The sequence below is a fragment of the Miniopterus schreibersii genome (assembly GCF_964146895.1).
Source record: "Miniopterus schreibersii genome assembly, chromosome: 14".
Lineage (NCBI taxonomy): Eukaryota > Metazoa > Chordata > Mammalia > Chiroptera > Miniopteridae > Miniopterus > Miniopterus schreibersii.
The window spans coordinates 32373946-32398147 of record NC_138114.1 but is presented as its reverse complement, the minus strand read 5'-3'; the positions used below and the strand labels follow the sequence as shown (position 1 = coordinate 32398147).

General features: G+C 41.4%; 1 protein-coding gene across 1 annotated transcript; it reads left to right on the top strand.

The window, feature by feature from the left end:
• Positions 1–1419: 1419 nt before the first annotated feature.
• On the top strand, positions 1420–23770 carry ANKRD22 (ankyrin repeat domain 22). The gene is made up of 6 exons (XM_081158622.1): positions 1420–2266; positions 14747–14938; positions 17742–17849; positions 20360–20437; positions 22629–22727; positions 23002–23770. Exons 1-6 carry the CDS (start codon positions 2246–2248, stop codon positions 23077–23079), a joined length of 576 nt encoding a protein of 191 aa, XP_081014748.1. The 5' UTR covers positions 1420–2245; the 3' UTR covers positions 23080–23770.
• Positions 23771–24202: the final 432 nt, after the last annotated feature.

Below are 24202 nucleotides of genomic sequence, written 5' to 3'. Positions count from 1 at the left end.
CCGTGGCTTCTCCACTGATAATGTTATTGGAGAATTGCATGGATTGCCTTTCTCCATTGCTAGTGGGAGTGGGGTTCTTGGGCACCCCTGGAATAAGCATTTTCGGAGGCCCCCACAAGAGGATGAGATATAGTAGGAAGCTTTATTTGTGTGGAATTACATCCCTGGGTTAAATACAACCATATCAATAAGAGTTTCCAGAGATTTAGTCACCTTTCTCCTCCTGGTACAGACAGGAGACACCTTTACAAATGTAGATTTCTTTTATAAACTTAAATATCCCTTACAGCAGGTTCAATTCTACTCTATTTTCAGAGACTCTCCTGTTGTGTCTACAGTTTCTCAAAAATAATTCAAAATAATCTTTATGCTGAAGAGGCATATTTTACAATGGCATATTTTTCTAGCCTTCAAGATGCAGTGAAGAGAGAGATGCAGAATCCGATTAGGTGAGTTGTGGTCCTGGTAGGAAATTAAAGAAATCTCTGAGTTCCATCAGAAAGGAAAGAGCTTGGAGAAGGAAGCTAGCAGCAACCTTCACAGAGGGGTAATGAGAGTGAAGGTTGTGCCACACAAGTTAGTTAAGAGAGGCTACAAAAGAAACTAAAAGGGGTTACAAAAGATTTGCTTAAGAAAGTGATGAACCCAACGGAAATAACAATGTTCAAGTCAATGGGAAAGACACGTAAATGTTTTAAGAAACTAAAGAAATTCTAAATAATAGCAAGCCAAAGAGGAAGTCAGTTGCAATCTTAGAGGGTATTGCAGACTTCTGTCTCCAACAGAATTACCAAATTCTTTAACTCCTACCAGGCTGACCCTAAGTCCAAGTCCTTAGTAAAGTAGGTAATTCTTGTTATAACAGTTACAGAAATGATCCATATGTGATGAGGGAAATAGAAAGAATTTCCCTGAGTAGGCTCAGGACTTGAATCCTGGTCCCTGATCTTGGCCACTAAAGAACCTTAACTGACTGGAACAATTAACATCAATTTGCTTGAAATGATTGACCTGTTTCTTTCACGGGTGTGTGTGGGTATTTTAAACCTGGAAAAGTTTAGCATTTTGTGATGATTGTGTTAAGTTCAGAGAAAATGTATGATTATCTGATGTTTAGTATATAAAATGTTTATAACATTTAAGAGATTTGTCGTATTAGCATGTTTGACCAAATGGCCTGGTGATTCCATTTAAAATGTGTAATAGAGTAACTGATTTTAGATCTACAATTTTTGAATTGAATGTTATAAAATATTTGGCTAAATTTGTAAACAGTATTAGAATGTTTAAGGCAACTTAATATTTATTATGTTAGTGTAATTTATTAGATTTACAAGACCATTTAATTGGTTGGGAAAGTTATTCCCTGTTAGGCTCAGAAAATTTAAATATAGTAATGCAATAAATGTAATTGAAGCCTTTTATGATAATTTAATTAACTAGGATGTAAATGGATTGATTCTTCAAAGAGTTGTTTTTTACAATTTGAATTGCGCAAACTTTACTCAAAGATGCCCTTGAAAGTGTTTATGAACACACTTATGCACAAAAAATATCTTTTTATAAAAATATAAAATAGTAATAATGCATGTATATGAAGTAAAAGAATATATGTACACCAGCTTATAAATTGACCTTAATTTATGAATGTCTTATTTTAAGTAGTTTATACTAATCAACAACATCAAGGAAGAATAAATGTATCTGTACTTAAAGGGAGCAAACAATCCATAGTGGCGGTTTTGAAGATAATTTGTCATGGAAGTCCAGCCCTGTGGCAGACACACGGTCCTCACAAGTGAATGTGCTCGGCTCTGGCCTTTCCCAATAGCCGCTGACAACCAGGTTTCAATGAGGAAATGTCCCAAACACGGTGCCCTGTGTTGAACTCCGCGTCCTTCCTGCCTTTCTTCCTCAACCTTGCCTCTCTTCCCACTCGCTGCCACTGGCAGAGCAGATGTGAGTCAGAAACCGGTTCCTCAGGCCTGAAACATTAGACGATGCCCCGCGTGGGCCACTGCAGGGGAGCTGACGCCCGTGTGTCGCTGGGCTGGGCCCTCTAGAAGGCGGCGCTGTCGCCTGAGTCGCTGGAAACGCACTGGCAGGTGTGGAAAGAGAGGGTTTGCCGCTGACCTGGGCTCCCGGGACCTTTCTCTCTGCCGGGAAGCATTTTGATGTTAATCAGAAATAACCTCCGGAAGATTCTGGAAGCTGTGCAGGTGAAGTCAGTCTGTGAGAGACCAGCATGGGGATCCTGTACTCTGAGGTAATCTTTCTGAAAATAAGATGCCACAGGTGTTAAAAGCTGCTCCTGTTTTTCAAATGTAGTTTCCTATCGCTGTTAGTGTCTCCTTTTAACTTGCTGTGAGAACATCAAGTCAAGACAAAGTCCTGTGTTGATTTTTCTGATATTTTTAGTGTTTTAGGGCAAATGGTTTGGCAATTCTAAACTGTTAGCTACGTGGAAGTAGAGAGGGATACAGCACATTTTCGTGATGTCCATTGTTTGCAGGGGGGATTTGACCTCGCAAAATGGAAATTGAGTTGTCCTTTTGTGATGTCAAACATCCAGAGGAAAAGCAAAAATTGTACCTAACTGGATTTTCTAAACATACAAAAGATAGACGGGCTTTTTTGTGGAAACACATGTACAGAGTCCTGCCTTTCAGCTTGGTATTTGAAAGGAAATTCACCTCTAGCAGTTGTGAATAAAGACTTTCTCTGTATAGAAGAGAAATCAAAACAATATATTTTAAAATACATTATTGAGTTCTTTCTTTTCTCATCTGATGGATATAAAAAATGCTTTTTTCTGTACTGAAAGTAACCTATTAGAATCAAATTAATTTTTAACTGCATTTCAAAGGAGTATACGTGAGTAATGCTTAAACAAGTATAAGTGATGGCATTATTACTCAGTCTTTGCTCCCTCTCACGCAGTAACCGGTTAGTCTGCATGTCATTACAGATGCTCAACAGAACCTCATTGGGTGGTTCTTCTAGAACAATTTCTCCCCGTTTGCAGTTATTTCTAATGCCAGTTGTGTGTATGTGTGTTTACTTTTCTGTAGTCAATGTGCTCTTTGATTAGTTTATAATTCTAGGTATGTCTTGCCCAGTGACTTGGATCTAGTGAAGATGACAGCACTTCTAAAGCTACTCCAGTAACTCTTAAGCTTTAGATTGCCTCAGTATCAGAGAGAAAAAAATTGTTTAAAATGCAGTTTCAAGTGCCCCTGTGCCAGAGAGTCTGTTACCCTCAGTCTGGGGTAGTGTCCAGAAACCTACTTTTAGAAGAGCATCCAGGTGATTCTGATGTAGGTGATCAGCTTACCACCCATGGGAGAGAAACATTGCTCTAGGCTAGTGCTTTTCAAAGTTTAATGTGCCTACTGATCACTTCAAGATCTTGTTTAAACACACAATCTTGCTCTGTAGGTCTGGGTGGGGTGTGTGGGACCTAAGATTATACCTGTCAGCTCCCTGATGTTTACGCTGTTGGTCCACACAGCGCGCTGTGCATAGCCGGTGGATAGTTGGCTGTAGTCTAGGCCCTGTGAATAATTACATTTTTTAAAAAAGCTGCATGAGCAGTGCACTTGTTTGTTGACTGTGTGTTGATTTGGCAAGTGGTTGAGTCAAAGCAAGACAAGGCAAGACTTGTTGAATTACTTATAAGTATCAACGAGAATATGCCCAGAAGTGGATTATATGCTTCAGTTTTCAGACATATTGAGGACAAAGCAGTTTGGGATTTACTATGATATTTTAAAACAAATACAACAACCACGTGCACACACACACACACACACACACACAACCCTAACTTACCTGGATGATCTTAGATAATTATTCAAAGTTCATAATTAGTATTGAAACAAAAATAGTCCACGGCAGTGTTGAAATAAATGTTGCCGCGTCTCAGTGTCACAAGGAGAAGCAGATTCTCGGCTCTCGCATTTAATGCTGCTCACTGTCTGCTCACTCTTGCATCAGCAACATAAAACCACGACACACCTGAAAACTCCGCCATTTCCAGAAAAAAAACTTGCTGTTTACCTTTTTGGAAAATAATTTCTCAATTTTCAGGATTCCCCTTGATATCAACTTCTCCCCCTTCTCCCTCCTCCCCCTCCCCTTCCTCTCCTCCCCCTCCCCCGCCCCTCCTCCTCCCCTCCTTTCCCCCCTCCCCTCCCCTTCCTCTCCTCCCCCTCCCCCGCCCCTCCTCCTCCCCTCCTTTCCCCCCTCCCCTCCCCTTCCTCTCCTCCCCCTCCCCCGCCCCTCCTCCTCCCCTCCTTTCCCCCCTCCCCTCCCCTTCCTCTCCTCCCCCTCCCCCGCCCCTCCTCCTCCCCTCCTTTCCCCCCTCCCCTCCCCTTCCTCTCCTCCCCCTCCCCCGGCCCCTCCTCCTCCCCTCCTTTCCCCCCTCCCCTCCCCTTCCTCTCCTCCCCCTCCCCCTCCCCCTCCCCCTCTCCCTCCTCCTCCCTCCACTCCTTCTCTACCCCTCCCCCTCCCCCTCCCCCTCCCCTTCCTCTCCTCCCCCTCCCCCGGCCCCTCCTCCTCCCCTCCTTTCCCCCCTCCCCTCCCCTTCCTCTCCTCCCCCTCCCCCGGCCCCTCCTCCTCCCCTCCTTTCCCCCCTCCCCTCCCCTTCCTCTCCTCCCCCTCCCCCGGCCCCTCCTCCTCCCCTCCTTTCCCCCCTCCCCTCCCCTTCCTCTCCTCCCCCTCCCCCGGCCCCTCCTCCTCCCCTCCTTTCCCCCCTCCCCTCCCCTTCCTCTCCTCCCCCTCCCCCTCCCCCTCCCCCTCCCCCTCCTCCTCCCTCCGCTCCTTCTTCTCCCTCCTCTCCCCCCCCCCTCCTTTCAGGTATGAGCGCCGTAAGCGAGGGTCTGAAGGGTGCGTGTGAAACCGGTCGGAGCGGCAGGCTTCTCGGGAGCAGGCGCGCGGCCTCCCGGGCGGCGCGGCGCTGACTGCGGGGCCGCGTGGGGCGCTCACCCCGCGGCCTTACTCGCTCCGGCAGCCCCGGCCCGGGGGGTGCTCCCGAGCGGGAGGGGCGCCCTCGCTGAACCCCGCAGAGGCTTTTGTCTCGTCTTCAGTGGACAGCTTTCGCGGGATCCCAGGGCAGTACATTTGAGAGCTGCCCTGATTCTGCCAAAGATTTAGAAAATCCTTGATATCCCAGAATGTCAGCTTCTTGATCTCTGGACTGACACCACGCTGTGAAATGTCCAGAATTAGAATCTGACTTCAGCGATGGATGCAAAATGCTGATGAGTAATGGGCTCTTTTAGATCGGAAGAACGCGTAGGTCGCTTCTTCCAGGTGCGTTTGGAAGCTGCATGTGAGAGGAAAGAGAAAAACAGCAACAAGCTTCGCCTCACCCTCTGCTGCTCTGAGGCAGACGGTCTGGGGCCAACCCTCGTGACACTCTCCCATAGATAATTTTAAAGAGGCTGAGAAGCTCTGGAGTAATCTCTCAACTATTTAAACGCTGCCTACTCCTCTGTCATGTGCCAGTCTCTCATGTGTCCCGCACTAGTCACCCTGCATTTCCCAGGTATAAAGAACGTGAGCCACAGGGAAGAACAGGACAAGAGACGTCCAGTCTTTTCCCACCCCTGGTTCTGTCCTGCCTTGACACAGCTACTTTCGTCTAAACTTTTAGTAAAATTAACTTCCCGCTTGGAGTGTGGGAAGCTCTTCTAGATTGGACACACAGGCTTATCATTTTTCTTTAAAGCTGTAGGGGAGAAAAAAATGCCTTTTTTGCTTTACTCATCTTAGGTGCATTGGCTGGGGCCCTGTAAGATAGCCTGACAACAGAAAGATTAACCAGAGAAACACAAACAGAAGTTTATTAACACCTGCATCCTGCGTGCATACAGGATGAGTAACTCAGCCTGGTTAGAACCGGGGCTCATATAGCATCTTACGGAAAGAACAGTACATTTTAAGTGGCAAGACAGAGGAAACAGACTTTCTGGGAGTGGTGGATTATGGGGAGGCGCGGATATAGGGGAGCTAATGGAAGATAAGGGCCAGCTGGTAAATTTTGTTATGTAGATGGTGCCTTCTCTGGTCCGGTAACTTTTGTCCTTCCTGGTAAAGAGGGATGGGGGAACGTCACAAATTTATGTTCTGCTTTTAGCTAAATGGGTGTAGGGTGGAGAGCTTTCCTTGTGTCAGCTTCTCAATTGCCTTTAGCTCAAAATAATCTTCATGCTGAGAGGCATATTTTGGGTTGAATATTCTACTACCCTTCAGAGCCTTGCATTGCTAATACTTCTGATTTATGTATATGTATATCATTTATACAAAAATATATAAACACTTTAACAGCTGATAGCTCAATTTTGAAAGTGAAATGTATTTTAATAAACACTGCCTTTATAATTATTCAAAGTGTATGTATACATTTTTGGGGACACTCTATATACATGATATATGTATATATGATGATAATATTTTTTAAACTGAGATATAATTGACATAACATATTTGTTTCAGGTATATGATGTAATGATTCAATATTTGTATATGTTGCAAAATCATCACCGCAGTAAGTCTAGTTAACATCCATCACCATACACAGTTACAAATATTTTTTTCTTATGATAAGAATTTTCAGGATCCCCCCTCCTAGCAGCTTTCAAATATGCAGTATGGTGTTTTTCATATAGTCACCATGCTGTCCATTACATGCCCAGGACTTAGTCATTTTATAACTGGAAATTTATACCTTTGACCTCGGAAAACCACCAATCTGTTCTCCATATTCACATGTTGCAGTGTTTGTTTGTTTTGTTTTTATATTCCACATATAGGTGAGATCATACAATATTTATCTTTCTCTCTCTGACTTATTTCACTTAGCATAATGCCCTCGATGTGCAGCCATGTTGTCACAAATGCCAAGATTTCCTTCTTTTTATGGCTGAGTATTATTCCATTGTGTGTGTATGTATGTACCACATTTTAAAAATCCATTTCATCCATCAACAGGCATTTATACTGTTTCCAATATGTTCTTAAGAAAGAAGGGGAGAATGAGGGGGTACCTCAGGGTCAGGTCTACCATCTGCAGTAGAGGGTGTGCTTGGAGCTCAGTGAGAGAACCTGGCTTGGAGTAATCAACCCAGTTACAGAAGCGGGACTTTTTTTTTTTTTTAAATATATCTTTATTGATTTCAGAGAGAGGAAAGGAGAGGGATAGAGAGACAGAAACATTAATGATGAGAATATTGCACTGCAGAGTATGGTAAAAATTGGAAAAAAGGAAGGTGTGTAAGAACTGAACTCAAAGAGCTTAGGAATTCATACTTACCAGAACTATAGAATCTTCTGTAGATGTTTGACTGTCAGCTGGGGACACAGGCTTTAAAAGGAATGTCTTAAAAATCATATCATAATGATGTATCCCTTTAAACTTTGGGAAGGTCTAATGATAAGGTTATCTATGAGCAGACGGATATACAACACACACAACATGTATGTGCATGCAGTACACAACATACATGTGCACACACCATGAATATTAATCTTTTAGGAACGGGTCTATTTTTCAGATGCTACTATAGAAAAAAGGTGCATAGTTCAAAGAAGAGAGGGGTTGTTTTGAAATATACAGTGTCCAGAGAGCACAATTTAGGTTGAGCAGGGCTTATTGGGGGAGTTGGTAGAGTTGAGGAGGACTCAGGGAAGACACAATAGAGTTGTGATTAATGGGAAGGCTATTGGACTGGAAATCAAGAAAACCAAGAATTTAGTTCTGATTGTGCCAGGAAGTCTGTGGGAGGCAGTGAGAGTGACAGGAACTGAAGGGGGCAAGGATGTTGTCAGGGGCCGGATCATGCAGGTCTTGTTTGTCAAGATGAGAAATCTCGACTTTATTCTAAAGACAATGGAAAGCAGTGAAAGGATTGTAGGAAGAGGAATGGAATGATATGACCCAATTAACGTTTAAAAGGTCACCATGGTAGCTGTGGAAGAATAAATTGGAGAGTTGCAAGAGGGGAAGCTGGGAGCCTGGAATGAAGCTGTCATACTGGGGTGGCAATAGGGGTTGTATTAGGCCGATGGATGAATCTGAGATACATTTCAACTGCAATATGATGCAGGAATGTGATAAGTACCCATGTGAGTGCCTATGGGGGTTTATTCATCTCTGTATCCCTAGAGCCTCACACAGTATCTGGTGAACATTGGGAGCTCAAGGTCTCTTAATTGAATGGAAGAACATAACCAAGAGCTATAGAAGCTTCTGGAACTTTTGTGGGTGGGGTTCATGATGAATTTGTGCATAGGGAAGCATGAGGGTGGGAGAGTCACTGTAGGTTAAAACACTGTTTCTCGAGTTAGATAGATCAGAGTATGAATTCTAGTTCTGCTTCTTACCGGTTAATAACAGCTCTGAGCTGCAGTTTCCTCATTGGCCAAATGCGATAATAACTATCCCCACCAAGATTGCTGTAAGGATGAAATGAGGTGTTGGTGAAGTGCTTAGCTGTGTAGCTGGCATATAGGAAAAGTTCGTATACAGTTCCTATTGTAACTATTAATTTTTTTACTGTTCTTTGTAATTTCTCTCCTAAACAGACTTAGTGCAAAAATACCTGTTTTGGTCCATTGAGTGTTTGGAGACACTGGCTACTAAGAGTTCGAGTCCTGAGCCCTTCCCCAGCTCACCCTTCTTTGGGGCAGAGAGCACAGAGAAGTCTTAGGACGATACGTCAGTTCCTGTTGGTGGTGTGCTGGGTAGAGTCAGCTGGAGCCAACTTGAACTGGTTTGTTATGAGAGCTGATTTTGCCCAACTCCAAGTTCAGGGACCTCTCCTTGGTAGTTTGAAATCAGCCAGGTGGGAGTAGTTACACCACTCAGATTGACAAACACCACAAAGGTTTTCTTTCTTTTCCACCACCTCCTTCTGGAGAACCAGACGTTACCCACTTATGAGCATACAGTGCTTCCTCTTGGCTCTGCATTCACCTCTTTGGTGGCCTGAGGTAGCAGAAAGGTTTCAGGGCTTTTGATTTGCTGGATTCTACCAGCTAGAACCCACTCTTCCTCCACCCTTTCTCCTCACCATTGGAGGCAAAGGCTTGCTTGCCCTTTCCTGGCCTTCCTCACCGTGACCTCAGACCTTCTCGGCTTTGAAGTGTGGCAATGGGGCTTCTTTAGCTTCCTGGCATTGAGGACCACATCCTCTCTCAAGTAGACCTTGTTGCAGAAAGAATAGAAAACACAGGCACAGAGTTAATTGAGCCCGCTGATAAACTAACTTGTCTCTCCAGTGTCATCTGTTACTCACAGCATTCCAGCTGTTCTGGAGCATTCCATGTTCTTGTCTTTGGGTCTTTGAACTTGCTTGTGAGCTAGCTATATGCCTGGCTTTAACTTAGGCCAAATCATGTGTCACCTCCTCAGAGAGGCCTTCCCCAACCACTCTGTCTAAAGGGACCGTCTCCTAGCCACGGCACTCTCTCTATCACATCATCCTGTTTTATTTTTTTTAATTGCATTTATAATTACTGAAATTGGGCTTAATGTCCCCCATTTCCTAGAGAGTAAGGTACCCATGATTTTTGCCTGGTGGTTTTCAAAGTCTCGTTTCTCTTTGGCCAACCTCTGATCTTCTGCATGCTCTCACTTCTCTTTCAGACCACTCTCCTCACTCCAGTCTTTGAGCTACCTGCTTTTCACCCTCCACCTTTCAACTTGCTTTGTGTATCCTTCAAGGCCAAGCTCATAGTTCATGTCTAAGAAACCTCCTTGATGTCTCCTACCTGTAGCAAGAACTATGCAGTACCTCAGGCGGTTCACTGACCTTTTGCCAGTAGGTTAAGTCCAGTGTCCCTAACTAGACTGCAGCCTTCCTGAAGTCAGGCTCCCATAGTGATGAGCACCTAGAACATGGATAAAAATCTCTCATGGATTGACACACTGATCAGCTGTGACCTGGCTGGGGAAGTGAGGTTAGGCAAGGGGTTGAGGTTTAGAAAATAATAGCTCAGTGGTTCTGAACCCTGGCTAAGCATTAGGGCACTTTTAAAATACATGCTCAGGTTCCACTACTTACCTGATTTTTGAATCAAAATATATGGAGGGCCCGGCCGGGCGTGGCTCAGCGGTTGAGCGTCCACCTAGGATCCAGGCGATCGGGGTTTGATTCCCGGTCAGGGCACGTGCCCGGGTTGCGGGCTCAATCAATGATTCATCATTGATGTTTCTATCTCCCTCTCTCCCTCTCCTTTCCTCTCTCTGAAAGCAATAAAGATATATTAAAAAATAAATAAATAAATGAATAAAAAACAAAATATATGGAGGTAAGGCAGGGGCATTCATGCTATTCAAAGTTCCCTGAGTGATTCTGAGGGTTGAGAACCACTGCAAAAGTGAAAGAATCAAGCCCCCATCTTGATTACAAAGCCATAATGAGACACTGCAACTCTTACAGTCCTACTAGGTAAGGAGCAATCAAAACTCTGGAAACTTGGAATATTAAGAACAACTTTTTGTATACTTTAGTCTTCCCACTAAGGGGTCAAGAACTTGGTGCTAGAGCCCCACCCCTGTCCCAACTTCCCAGGCCCTAAATTTTAAGCCATGTCTCTGTAGTATATGACATACCCAGCATGTTGATGATTAACTAAAATATTCTGAATATGTTTTTTAACATAGTCACATTTTCCACTGCTCCAAGTATAATAGATATCATAGCTAGAAAAATACTTGGTATTACTTTAATAATATAGAAATATCTGAGCTACTTGCATTATAGATGGCTCCAAAAACAAAGTTTCCACCCCATCCCACTTTTTGGTACTGTTTTCCCTAAAGTGTAATGAGTCTTCCCTAATTCCCAGTCTAAAGAAGGATCCTGGGGAACCCTGCCTGAGGATCAGAGGACTGGATAAGTTACACATCAACCATCTCATTTTAAATGTGCCAGAACAATTTCTAAGGAGGATTTGTTGGGTTTTGAAGCAAAATGATTCTGGTAAAGAGCCTTATGTACTAATGAAGTCTCTTCCCACAAAAGGAAAAAATATATTTTTCTTCTAAAAATTAAGAAATCAGAGAACAATAGTGAACACCTGTTAGGTTTCATTTGATTTGCACGATTGATTCCAAGCCTTTCTTTCTAACAACTCATTTGTTCACTACTGTGATTTTAAAATTTCTTAGTGTATTTCTTCTTTCAGACAAAAAAAAGGCACAGAAGTATTTTTAAAGCTTGTCTTTGACCCAGTTAGCATTTATGTAACATGAAGGAAGGTCCCAGCAGTCACTGGGTTACGAGGAATATTAGCAGTGAGGGGAAAATCAAGGCTGAGCACAGTTACCCCTTCTCTCCAATGTCCCCCTCACCTGTTTAGCCCGTGTTCCTCGGTGCCTTCACTGCAACCTCGTGGGGACCTGCAGTGCAGTCTGCTCACCCCTTGTTCATTGCTGTGTTATGACCGTGGCTCAATTTCTTACTTGAAGTCTTTGCTTATGCCCCTTCCTCTGCCTTCTCACATCTGTCCACCATGCTCCAGGACACCCCTTCCTTGATGGTGTAGCACAGTGTTCCCTTTCTTTCTCTTCCCGGGGTCATCCGTAGTGGCCTCCATATCCACAATATTCACCCCCCTTTCTTGACCTTTGTGTCTAAGCCAAATCAGCCACCCAACAAGACCTCTCTACTTCACATTCTGGACAAAGTTCTGTCTGCAATGCTTAGAATTTGGCACCTCTGTCTCCTGTCATAACTTCTTAACTGGTCATAATTCCCACTAAAACACATGTACTGACTCTGCTCCATTCCATCTCTGTTTTTATCTGCTTATCTCTCTTTCTTTTTTTCCCCATCAAGTCCACAGGTCTCTACCTGGTTTACATATGTTGGCCATTCAGTCTGAATTCCATGGTGAACTCCTCTCCTCTCCTATCCCTTGCCTAACACATATTTTTTAACCTTTGCTCTTTGCCCCCTTCATGTTTTCCACCCTCCCCTGACAATAGGTTTGCTAAAGGAAGTAACAGACCTATACTGTAGGCTCAGCCCACTGTAGCTTCTTAATGTGTTTCTACAACCTGATGCTTCAAGTGATTTTATATTTTTATTCATCTCATGTAGACACTTTCATTATGACTGTCCCAAATATCCCCACCATGCTGAAGAGCCTTTTCCACCCTTGCCACAATTTCCTCTCCTATGCCATCAACCCATTCATCTATGTAAACATAAATGCTATTTACAAAGTAATCTATGTCTATTCATTTATAATAAATATTAGCATAAAACATAAGATGGAACCTCAGACTTTCTGGAAAAAATATCACACAATATAAAGTTCTCTCTACTCCAAATCTCCCTCTTTCTTCCCTTGCTTTGGCCTTAGATCCAGAGTGGTCATTCTGTTTAGTAAGGCACACGCATCCATTTTTGCTCTCTAGCCTATCACCTCTTCAGTCTCTTTGGGCAATTATCTACTCTTTCATAACCACCCCTGCCATCGTCACTGGCTCATTGTGTTGTAATAATTATTAGTGTAGCTAACATTAATTGAGGGTTTATTGTGAGTCAGATCTGAGCTAAGTGCTTCATCTACACAGTCACCTTTAATACTTTCTGTAACCTGATAAAGAAGATGTGATTATTAAATGGAAAAGGAAACTGAGCACAGAGAGTTTGGAACTCAGAAGTTTGCTTCCAGAGCCTGTGCTTATTACCACTTGAACACACCACTTTGCCTACAAACATGCAGAACGTTGGCCATACTCTGCTACACCCATTTATGTACCCGTGAGCAACCTCTTAGCCTTCACTGCCAAATTTACCGCAAATTCCCCTCCAAAACATCCTCTAATTCTTCATAGGCCGTGTGTGCAGGCCCTTGTGTACTGCCTTCTGCCCCATCACTGTATAAAAATTGATCTCTGAATGATCATTAATGATCAAATCCAGCAATCTTTTCTTGTACTTCATTCTCTTGAGTCTATCTCTTCTTGAAACATTTTCATCTAGGCCGTATATTTTTTTCTGGTTTCTCCTGCAACCTCTCTGACCACCATGCCTTTACCTCTTGGCAGATATTGCTACTTCTAGGTCTCTAGAATTTGGAGAAAGAATCTGGATCTATAACCAAGAAGGCTTGGGCACCAGAAGGCCAGGGCAGAAGACGACTGATGAGTTTTCTGAGACTGTAGGCTGTAGCTTAATTGTGGGTGCAAGTGCAACCAAAAAAGCCTCAAACACATGATTTTTTAGCCAGAAGACATTCTGAAGGCTGTTTTTAAATTGCCTGAAGTAATTAGATCCAGAAAGTACGCATTCTAGAGTCATTCCCCTTAATTTGCTTCCAGGCATTGTCAGCTATGAGCTGTGTGACTTTAGCAAGGCAGACAGCCTCCCTTGGTTTCACCCGAACAAAATGGATATAATAATAATAGCCTATAGGGTCACTGTGAGGGTTAAATGAAATAAATGAAGTGCTCAATAAAAACGCATTGTAATTTATTCACTTACCTATTTACTCATGAAATGTATATTGAATGCCCACTTTTTGTCAGGCATATGCAGGATGCTGGGCGCTGGGGATACAATGCTGTACAAATGCAGACACAAGACCTGCTTTCATGGAGTTTACAATCTAGTTGGGGAGATAGCTGTTAACAACACACATCTTTAGTTAGTTAGGTCAAGGATATTGATAGGGAGTGGTGGGTGGTGATGTTGGAAAGATAAGATTTGTGAGATTTGAAGAGTCATATGTGCCAGCTTGGGGACAGCATCCTAATCTGGTTGGTCACCACTGTAGGCTTCCGGCAGGGAAGTGATAAGAAGCTGCTGTAGTCTTGGTGAGAACCATGAAGATCTGAACTAATACCTTGACAGTAAGGATGGCTAGAAGGGTTCTGAGAGTTTGGGGGGATAGAATTATAATGGTAAATTCTCAAATTCTTATTGTTTTCATCTACACCCTGAGTTTCTCCAAGTTCCAGGAACTTTAGAGGCCAAGATAATTCATTACTGTTTCTTCAACCCAAATGGACAGCCTCCTATTCTCTCTCTTTCCTAGCTCGCCGACCAACACTTTTGGATTTTCCTTCTTTCTCTTGTCAGGGCTTTTATGACACTGAGCTGCCTCCTAGTGGAGACTGAGAATTTATAACAGCATAGAATCTTTTCAGCGATTTTACAATTCATGCAACAAATCGTATGTCTAACTGGGCCAGGCATATGCTTTACTTTTCACAAACAAGACTCTGCGTCTAGGATACAAGAAGCCTAGGAAATATTGAAAGATAAGATTAGGTCAATATTTTAAATAATATCGCTCAAGTGGGATTGAGAAAGCTTTCAGAGACATCAAGTGACTACAGGAAAACTATTCAGTTTTTCCTTTTCTTGTTTTAGTTAAGTCTTAGTAAGGATTTTGAGGAGCCCGAGCAGAGGGTGCTTTATTTGGTGTCCTATGGGAATGTGGACCCTGTGTTGTCAAATATTTCCTTTTTTGGGGGGGGGGGAGGTACAAAAGTTTGTACATTTCTGTATGTCAAGCAATTTAGGAAATCGTAAGGGGTTCCTTAGGGACCCAATGTTTGTTCTAGACTTAACACTGGGCAAAACTGAGACCAAAAATCTCACTGACAAAGCAATACATTACGATTTGGAAACACTTGAATTTTAAATGACTGATAATGATTTTTTTCTTCTTTTTGTGGTTTAATTATGCTTATATTTCAAAATCTATTTTTGTTTCTTCTCAGCCCATCTGCCAGGCAGCTTATCAGAACGACTTTGGTCAGGTGTGGAAGTGGGTGAGGGAGGATAGCAGCTACGTCAACGTTCGAGATGGCTTTAACGGGGACACTCCCCTGATCTGCGCCTGTAGGCGGGGGCACCTGCGGATCGTTTCCTTCCTTTTAAGGAGAAATGCTGATGTGAACCTCAAAAACCAGGTGAGGCCCTGACAGGGGAGTAGAGCAAGTAACTGACCATGGTGCTTTCTTTCCCCTCGTGTCAATGGAAGCAGTGAATGTCACGCTTGTAGCTCCTGATAACAACATTTTTTTTGGCCTTTACTTTAGAGAGACTGACATATTATTATGACATTTTATTAGGCTAGAAAACAAACTAAAACATAATTCAATCAGCAGGCATACTGTGTGGTTAATTATGTCCTTGTACTTCTGAAAAAGAAGAGAATGGTTCACTCATTTGACTGGATACAGCTTCTCTTCCTTTCCTTCGCCTCCCCATGCTTTTCCTTGCCCCCCCCCTCCCCGCTTCTCTCCCAGCTCCTCCTCTCACTATTACAGGAGTAATGGGAAAGATTTCCCGGGGGAAAAATATTGACCGGCTGGTGCTAGTTCATTCGTTGGGTTTTTACTTTCTGTGTCAATGTATTCGTCTCCAGAAGATTCTAAAGTTTGCTTATAGAATAAAAGAATGCTAGTGAAAGATTTGCCAAGGACAAATAAGCTAATGAACCAGAGGCCGCTTGAAGTCACATAGGAAGGCTTGAAAGATGCAGCATTAGCTGGCGTGGAGTCCTCAGTGAAGGAAGAACAGAACATGTGTCTATTGCTGTGACTATCCTTCCAGAACCCCCTTGGAACTTCCAGTGTCTGCATCATAGTAAAGGCAACCTTTAGAGCACACAAAGTAAACACAAAAAGTCACTATTTTGTAATAGTTATGAATGCCTTACATCCACTCATGTATATTTAATGGGGAAAAACGGCCGGTAGGACCTTCCAACTCAGTTTAAAGACCAGCCATTTGTAGTAATAATGTAGTATCAGAAAAATAAATCATTGCTGGGCTTTCTTGCTTGTGCTTACTATTTTTTTGTTTGGTTGGGTTTCAAAGCAAGTCATGTCTGGGCTGAATCTAACAGAACCGCGGCTTAGTAGAGTATGACATGGGCACCCAGCTGAAGAACCAGGTGCGTGGAGTTGTGGTCAGAGGGGGTGGTGAAAACAGATGCCGATGAGCCCACATCCTCTCTCAGAGACTTACTTTTAGGAAGCTGATGGAGGCAGATGTTCGCCAACACAGGGGCAGGGCTGAGGGGCACCCTTATCTCTGTTTTGCAGAGAACCTGAGCCAGCCTCCTGGGACCCTCTTGTATTATAAGTATCATGGAAAGGACTTCAGTGGATACCTCAGATTAATAGAGATTTTATCAGAATAAGTGGTTTGCATTTTCTAGTTTAAAAATATTTTAATGTTTTTAAAATGTTCAACCTTTTTCATTTTTCCCAAATACTAACTTCTGTACATTAATAATTTGAACCAGTGGTTTCTCATTTCTTAAATCTATGTTTATGAGTTATTTTCAGAAGAACTAAACAGAGGCCTTAAAAACAAACAAGAAGCTCTGCTAGTGATTCAGATGCACATGCTTAATAGAGAAGATTGATTCTATGGAAAGCAAATTAAAACATAAAGATAGATATAGATACACATATGCATATATTTTAGTTTGTCAAATTGACCCTGCTTAGACAAGAAAATCAAGTGCAGATCAGGAAGGAAGTTTAAATCATCATTTTACTGGAGCACAATATGAAAAGCATGAATACCTTTTACCCCAGGAATTATATTTTTAGAAACTTATGCTAAAACAAACTTAGAAATGTTGACAAATCTTTATGAATGAGTATGTTCAAGCCATCTTGTTTATGAAAATCACATGTTAAAAACTCAAATGTCTAACAGGTAGTGTTTAGCTAAATAAATTAGAATGGCTTTATTCAATAGGAAGCCAAACAGCCTTTACAGTCATATGTTTAAAAACATTAAATGGCATGGAAAGATGCACTTATGCTAAATGTTAATGGAAAAAAAGCATATATAATTTTGCAGATGCAGTGTAGACCAACATTTAAAAATTCCACATATATGCATTTTAAAAGATTGAAAGGAAATACAGCAACATGTCAACAATGAACTCGGCTGTTTGATAAGGGGTGATTTTAAATTCATTCTATTATTATCTTCTTGCTTAGTTTACAAAACTTTTATAGAGACCATATATACCTTTATATTAGAAAAGCAAAGTCTTATTTGAGAAAAGTGCCTCCCCCAAGTGGAAGAAGTAGAAGTTCACCCCCCTCTCTCTCTCTGGCTTTCCCTGTCCTCTCATTGATCTCCTTGATTCCACTCACAACAGCCTGTTCTGCATTATCCTTACATGGGCATGCTTCCATCTCCCCTGGTTGATTATGAGACCCTGAGGCTTACCATTCCTCACAGTCCTTAGAAACTTCAGTTTATCACTTGATAAATTTATGTACTTGAATTAAATTGAGTTATTTCCATTATTTTAGCACTGCCCGTATGTATGTAGAATCAGAAAAATTGCCATGTGATTAAGAATTTTTTATGAACAAACCACAAAATGAATAACTGTAACCATTGATGATTAGGATTTCCATATTGAGTTTAGTCCTATGTTTAAACTTCAGTGTATTTTTTCCCCCAAAACTAAGATGAGTATGAGAATCCATCCTTTGATGATTTGTAAAATGAACATTTCACCTGCTATATTTCTGTGACCCTCCCCCAGTTTTTTCTTTAGACTCTACTCTGTTCAATATTCTAATCAATGGAATAAGACATATTCCACAGAAAAAAAGGTGGCATGGGTAGCATAAGAATGAAAAGCACAAACTAAATTTCTTGATAGGGTAATCTGAAAATAGGAAGTTTGAAATGAGACATTTTATTTATGAAGAGTTCTCTTCTAATTTTCAGAAAGAGAGAACCTGCTTGCATTATGCTGTGAAGAAGAAATTTACCTTCTTTGACTATCTACTCATCATCCTCTTAATGCCTGTCCTGCTAATTGGCTATTTCCTCATGGTGAGTACACTTGTGAGCAAAGGATCGATGACTAGGAGATCAATAGCATGACTGACTCGTCAAGGGGTGCTGGGCTTGTGAGAGGTAAAGAAATAACAAACTAAGCTCTTGGTTTGTATTCTATAAATGAAGTTTCCAACATCCATTTGATGCGTGATCCATAGTAAAATCATCTGTACAATGTTTATTTAGAAAAATAAATTAATCTTAAGTTGAAGGAGTCTTGACTTGGGGTGATGAACACACAATAATATACAGTTGATGTATTATAGAATTGTAGACCTGAAATCTATCTACTTTTATTGACCAAGGTCACCCACATAAGTTCAGTTTACAAAAAGAATCATCTTTAGGAAGCACAAAAATCTTGAATATTAAAATTAAAATTCCCCCCTCCTACTATTTATTTTCTCCCTTGAGTTTCTGATTGTTAAGGACCCACTATTATTATGAGTTAAAAAACAGATTTACAGCCAGTAGCTGACAAACATAGAAGATCTGCAGAGAATTTGAAGCCCGCCTTTCACCTAAAGAATGTATTCATACTTCAATGAGTCTTTGGCATGCAGTAATGTTCTTGAGTGAATAGAGATGTAGTTGGTGTAGGAATGCGGTGGGTAGAAGATGAAGCTCGGGTTTTCTTGTTGTTTTTCAAATAACGTGACAGCTTTGCAATGTTTTCCATTTGGTTTTCGGTTCTCCTGTGGCCGGTTCCACCTTTGAAAGATGATTTAACAGATGTGCAATTTACTCCAGTTAGATGACCAATTTCTCTTCTCTTTGTAGCAAATAGACCATGAATGTTAGTTATGCATGTTAACATAAGCTCCAGAACAAAGTCTACCAATCAAAAATGTTATTACCTCCTTGGGTATTTAAATTTTACAGAATTTGAGGAACTGAAATTAAATATGATAATGTTGATTTTGATGCTTGAATTTATTTAGAGAGAAAACTATAATTCACTGATAATTCACATAATCTGCCTCTATCTTTGAAAAGTTCTTGAAAAATTAGTTGTGTATTTAGTACATAACATTCAAATATTTGTAGCTTTGGGGCCAGGGAATCTATCATTCATTTGCAAACATCTTTAGAGATCATGAAGAAAACATCACTACTATGATTGGCAAGGTTCATTCAGAATATTTTGATGCACAACTCAGTTTTCTAAGACAGTCCAATATTTAAAAGCTGAAGGCCTGGGCAAAATGACTAATTGTAATGACTAGCTTGGCTCTGATTGCACATGCACCCTACTTATTTATGGGGCCTGAAATGCTTAATTTGCGATGCATAAAGAAGGATTAATGACATGAGAAGAAATGATAGGTTAAGGGACCAGAAAGGACTGTGTTACTTCAGAGAAGGGAAGAAGAGAAAGTCACTTTGGACATTGACACAGGAGGAAAGCACAAGACAGAAGACCACTGGATGGAGCTTCCTTCCTAGATGATAAAGGGGCTGAACTCCAGGATGTGCCCCCCAGAGCAGGAAGAGCTGTGCTCTGGCGAGCAATGGGACGGACATTAGGGGGATGCTCAATCTGTCGTGTGGTCAGAATCTCGGGAGGAGGCAGGAAAAGTGGATTTATGCAAAGCTTAGTTAGTTTCATCCTTTTCTTCAATCATTTAATGCAAACTTATGGGCCCAGTAGGTGCTGGCACTGCCCTGGGTGTTAGGGATAAACTATGAACCCAGCAGGTATAGTCCTCCTGAGAGTTAGAGGGCAGTGATGAATGAGCCATTAATCAATAATGGCAGAAAAACATGAAAATTCCCATGAGGTAGGTGGTTCAGAGGAGTGATAATGTTATGAGAGTCCAGAAGAGAGGGTTTTTGCATGGCCAGCTTGGTCAGGGAAAGCCTCCTGGAGGAAGAGGGTCTTGGGCTGAGATAGTAAGGATGTTTTTTATTGTTATTTTATTTTTTGATTATAGAGATACTTAAAATTAAGTTACCAGGCAAAGAAAGGAGGAAGAAGGCTTCTAGAAAGAAGGAATATTCAGTGTAACTGTTCTATGACACTAGGGAGCCTGGCGGGAATGAAAGGCTAACTAAAGGCCAGTGTGGCTAGAGCCAGGTGAGCCAGGAGGCGGAGAGTCAGCAGCTAGGCCGTAAGTGGAGGCTGAGACGGCGCCTTTGCAGGCCCGGCGGAAGAGTTGGCTTTGCCCTCAGAGCTATGGGATGTCATTGGAGGGTTTTGAGCCAGGAAGGGAGACAGGTCACTGGGCCCTGTTCTCAGTAGGACTTGGTAAGTCCGGAGCGTGGCCCCAGAACCTGCATTTCTAAGTTCCCAGGTTCTGATGCTAGTCAGGTCTACACTCTGAGAGCTCTGGCCTTACCTAATTGATATTGGAAGGGGGTGTGGTGGTGGGGGACATTTTTTAAAAGGTACATGGGCACATAGGGCTATTGGATTAAAATAAATCCTATTGATTGGAGTAGTTCGGACATGAGATGAAGAAAGTGCTTGTAAACAAACCTCTTGTCCTGGTCATTTGCAATAGGTATCCAAGACAAAGCAGAATGAGACTCTTGTCCGAATGCTACTTGATGCCGGCGTCGACATTAATGCTGCAGACTGTGTAAGTTTGTATTTTTAGTCATTTTGATACAATATTCAAAATGGTATCTGTAGGTAGTATATTTGTCATCTATAAAGCTGCTCGCTTTATGTTCCTTTTGCATTTCTTTTTCTTTTTTTCCCCACTGCCAGTAAGGTGACCTTGAGGTTGTTTATAGACTACCACTAAACTCGTGGGAATAAAATCGTTATTGACTATGGAACATTTTTTTAAAAAAAAAAAAAAGTGCTCCACCACTGGTGAGAAGTTGAGGAAGACGAAGGCTCTGATGGCAGAATTCCTCCTTGGTAGTTGAGAGGCTGGAATCGGAATGCCTACGTGTAAACCTAGGCTTGCCACTTTTTTACCTGCGTGCCTTTGGGCAAGTTATAAACTTACTCGACTTTCAGTTTCCGCCTCTGGAACATGAGGGTATCGATAATTTACAGGGCTGATTCATGTAAAACACTTAGCAGAGTTAGCAGCTACTACTGCAGCCAAGATCCCAACCAGCAAAGGGTCCCATCTGTAAACTAAAAAAAATGACAAAGGTCAAGGAAAATCCACAGGATGGTAAGAGCAGTGATAGTGACGGGAGCAGCCTCGGCTGACTTCTCCCTGCTTGTAAACAGAAGGCTTCCCCTCTTTGCAACTGCACCCTGGAGCTCGTCTTCCTCCCTTACATGACCATAAGTGGGTCAAAGCTTATTTGTAAAGTTTTATTTGATTATATTGACTGAAGGAAATTTTTGATTCCTAGTTCTGTACTGAAAAAGTGGGCCAGTCATAATTTGATTCTAAAAAAACCAATATTCTGGTTTTGATCCCTAATTTATGTTGTATACATCTCTGTGTATATTACCATTCTATGTTCTGTGATAAAGTGTCCCTGTTTCTATTAATTACTTACATCATTTTAGTTTGGGTTGTATTGTTATCATATGTTTAAATGTAGGTAGTTCTAGTTCTCTCTTTTTTACTTTCTCTCTCTCTGTGTGTATGTGTGTGCGAGACAGAGAAAGAGAGAGAAAATTTATGAAATGTATGCTTTTCCTTTTATTCCAAATATAATTTTTGGACTAATTTTGATATACTACTACTGTGAATCATCATTTTCTTAGATAATTTTGAAATGTATTAAGAAGTCATTAATGATTAAGTAAAAGGTAATTCAAATGTTTAAAACTTTGCTTGTGAACAAAATTTCTCTAGGATATTTTCTTAGTTATCTATGTCTATCTCTGTCTCTAAATAGAGAATTACATTCCTGTGTATGCTCATACATATATGCACAAACAGGCACATATTTTTACCACTATTTTTCAAAAATGACCTGTATATAAAGATACATTTTCCAACCTTAAGCAATGCAACGTATATTTTTTAGACTCTCTTTATTTCACATGGAAAAATTCAGAGCCAGATCTTCCATTCAGCGTACTATCACTTACTAAAAAATATGAGATTACAGCATTATTTCCTATGATCTTAGAGGAGTTTTTGGGGAAAAAGATCCAGAGTCAATTCTGTTAATCTTGATAGTCAAGGATATTATTTCTTCACTTACCAAAACCATGGTTGTTTGGCTTTGAAAGGCAAAATTTTTAGCACAAATGCCCCAGCTATAAATTTCTTTTGACCTGTAGTTAGTGTTTTAAACTAGTACCAACAGAGTAGATCCCCTAGTTTATAATACGTAATATAACCTACAGCAAACCAAGAATGGGGGGCTTCTATGTCAAACTGCGCTGGTCCTATAGGTGTGCCGGAGAAAGATGAACACCAGCCACCTTCTTCAGACTGTGGGATTTTTGATAAAAAACCATAGATGATGATATCTGCAAAATGGCCCATGTGGAGACTAAGGGAAAAGGTGGAAACATGATCACGGTGCCGATAGGCCAGGCATACAGAATTCTCCAAAGAAACCTTGGGATGAGTCAGCATCAGCTTTTTATAAGTTGTTTTTCTTAGTTTGGAACAGAAAATAAGAAAAGAAGATATTAATGGCTTATAGAACATTAATAATATACATAGTGAGGCAGAAAAGACTTTAAGGACAAGAAATATTGTTGCACTGAGATGGTTGCAGACTGTTTTGCTTAGCTGTGCTCCAGAAAATGTGAAGAGCGCGTGCTGAGAAGCCCCACGCTGTGGTCTGGGTCTGTGGGGTTCCCTGGCTGAGCTGCTGTGTTGGTCCTTTGTGTTTCAGTTCGGCTGCACTGCGTTACATTACGCCTGCGAAATGAAAAACCAGACTCTCATCCCTCTGCTCCTTGAGGCCCATGCGGACCCTGCACTAAGAAATAAGGTAAGAGCCTGCGGCCTGTGGCCTGAGGTACCTCCAGCAGCATGGTCTTCTAACTCCGGCCTTGTGTTGAATTCACCTAACTGCCTCTGACGTTAACAGCAAAATTAATTTTCCTCGTTAAAAAATTAAGTTATCCTATTACTGTTAGGTCGGAATAACATTTAAAGTCTTTGCCAAGCCTGAGAGTCGATCAGTCTAAACTGTTTACTGGACCCTTTGCATTGACATTTGATTCTACTAGAGATAAATAACTATAACTTCTTTTTCTCGTCAGCATGGTGAAAGTTCCCTGGATATTGCACGAAGATTAAAATTTTCCCAGATTGAATTAATGCTAAGAAAAGCGTCATAGTCCTTGTGGCCTCAGACGGAGACACAGAAAGAGTGAAAGGACTGGATTCTGTCTGCATCTTGGATTATGGTCGGTGGGCCACTCAGCTGGATGCTGTATGGGGATAGCGATGACTGCCAGGGGTAATGTTGTTGAAGAGCTTTGTAGTCATGTTTCTGCTCAACGGAGCTCACCGTGGCCCTAATCCTTCTAGGAGAAAACACTGATGCTGTTGGATTCTCCACTTCAGTCAAAAAGGTGATGCTTCGATTCAGTCTCTCCCGAAGAAGGCCAGAGCTCTGCCGGTGACCTGCCTTCTCAGCCCTGGGCTCCTGTGAGAGGCTGTCCCATCTATGTCACGCCCAGGGGACACTGTTCCTCCCATGGGCCCTTTAAGTAGTAGGAGGAGTGGAAGCATGTACATTTGTATAGAATGGTGGGTGTAAGTGTGTGGGTTTAGAAATCCACATGGAAATGTTCCTTTGGCAAAGCAACTTCAACTTCAACAAAAACATTATCACCGATCAGTGGTTTTACACCACAGAAACTGGCAAATGCTAAAATCAAGGCTTCTTTTCCTTTCTTTCTGGAGAATCGGTTTACCAGCCCACTGCTAAACATTTTGCTGTCAGTTTACAAATAAAAGCCACCTTGACTTTGAAGAAGACTATGTGATGATAAAATGCTTGTTTAAAAATATCTTTGCTTCTCTTGTGAATGCAAGGCAGCTACTAAACTTGTTAGTTCTTTTTATTTTATTGATAAAATTTAAAATATTACTGTAGTTTATCTGGATAAAGTATTTCTCTACAAGAAATAGAGCTATACGATGAGGTAGTATTTGGGTTATACTTCTAGATGAGAGATAGAATATCAAAATATCTGTCCAACTCCTTTGTCAATGAGACAGAGTGGAAAGAAACATATTTTTAAAAAATGATTAAATTTTACAAAGCAAGACTGAATCATGACTATCTTTAGACATAAATGAAGCCACACAATGTGTGGTAATAAATATGTCTAAGAATGAAAGATTTACCATCCTTGAACCAAACAAAGTTCTAATAAAAATCAAATCCAAAAATATTTAATGAGCTATGTACTGGGCTGTAAGGCACATATTGCGTGAGAGAAGTAGCAATGT

Excerpts from the sequence above, each read along its gene's own strand:
- ANKRD22 (XM_081158622.1), top strand. The coding sequence starts at position 2,246 with ATGGGGATCCTGTACTCTGAG. Across the intron at positions 14,939-17,741 it reads ATGTGAACCTCAAAAACCAG|AAAGAGAGAACCTGCTTGCA; the intron begins GTGAGGCCCTGA and ends TCTAATTTTCAG. Across the intron at positions 17,850-20,359 it reads TAATTGGCTATTTCCTCATG|GTATCCAAGACAAAGCAGAA; the intron begins GTGAGTACACTT and ends CATTTGCAATAG.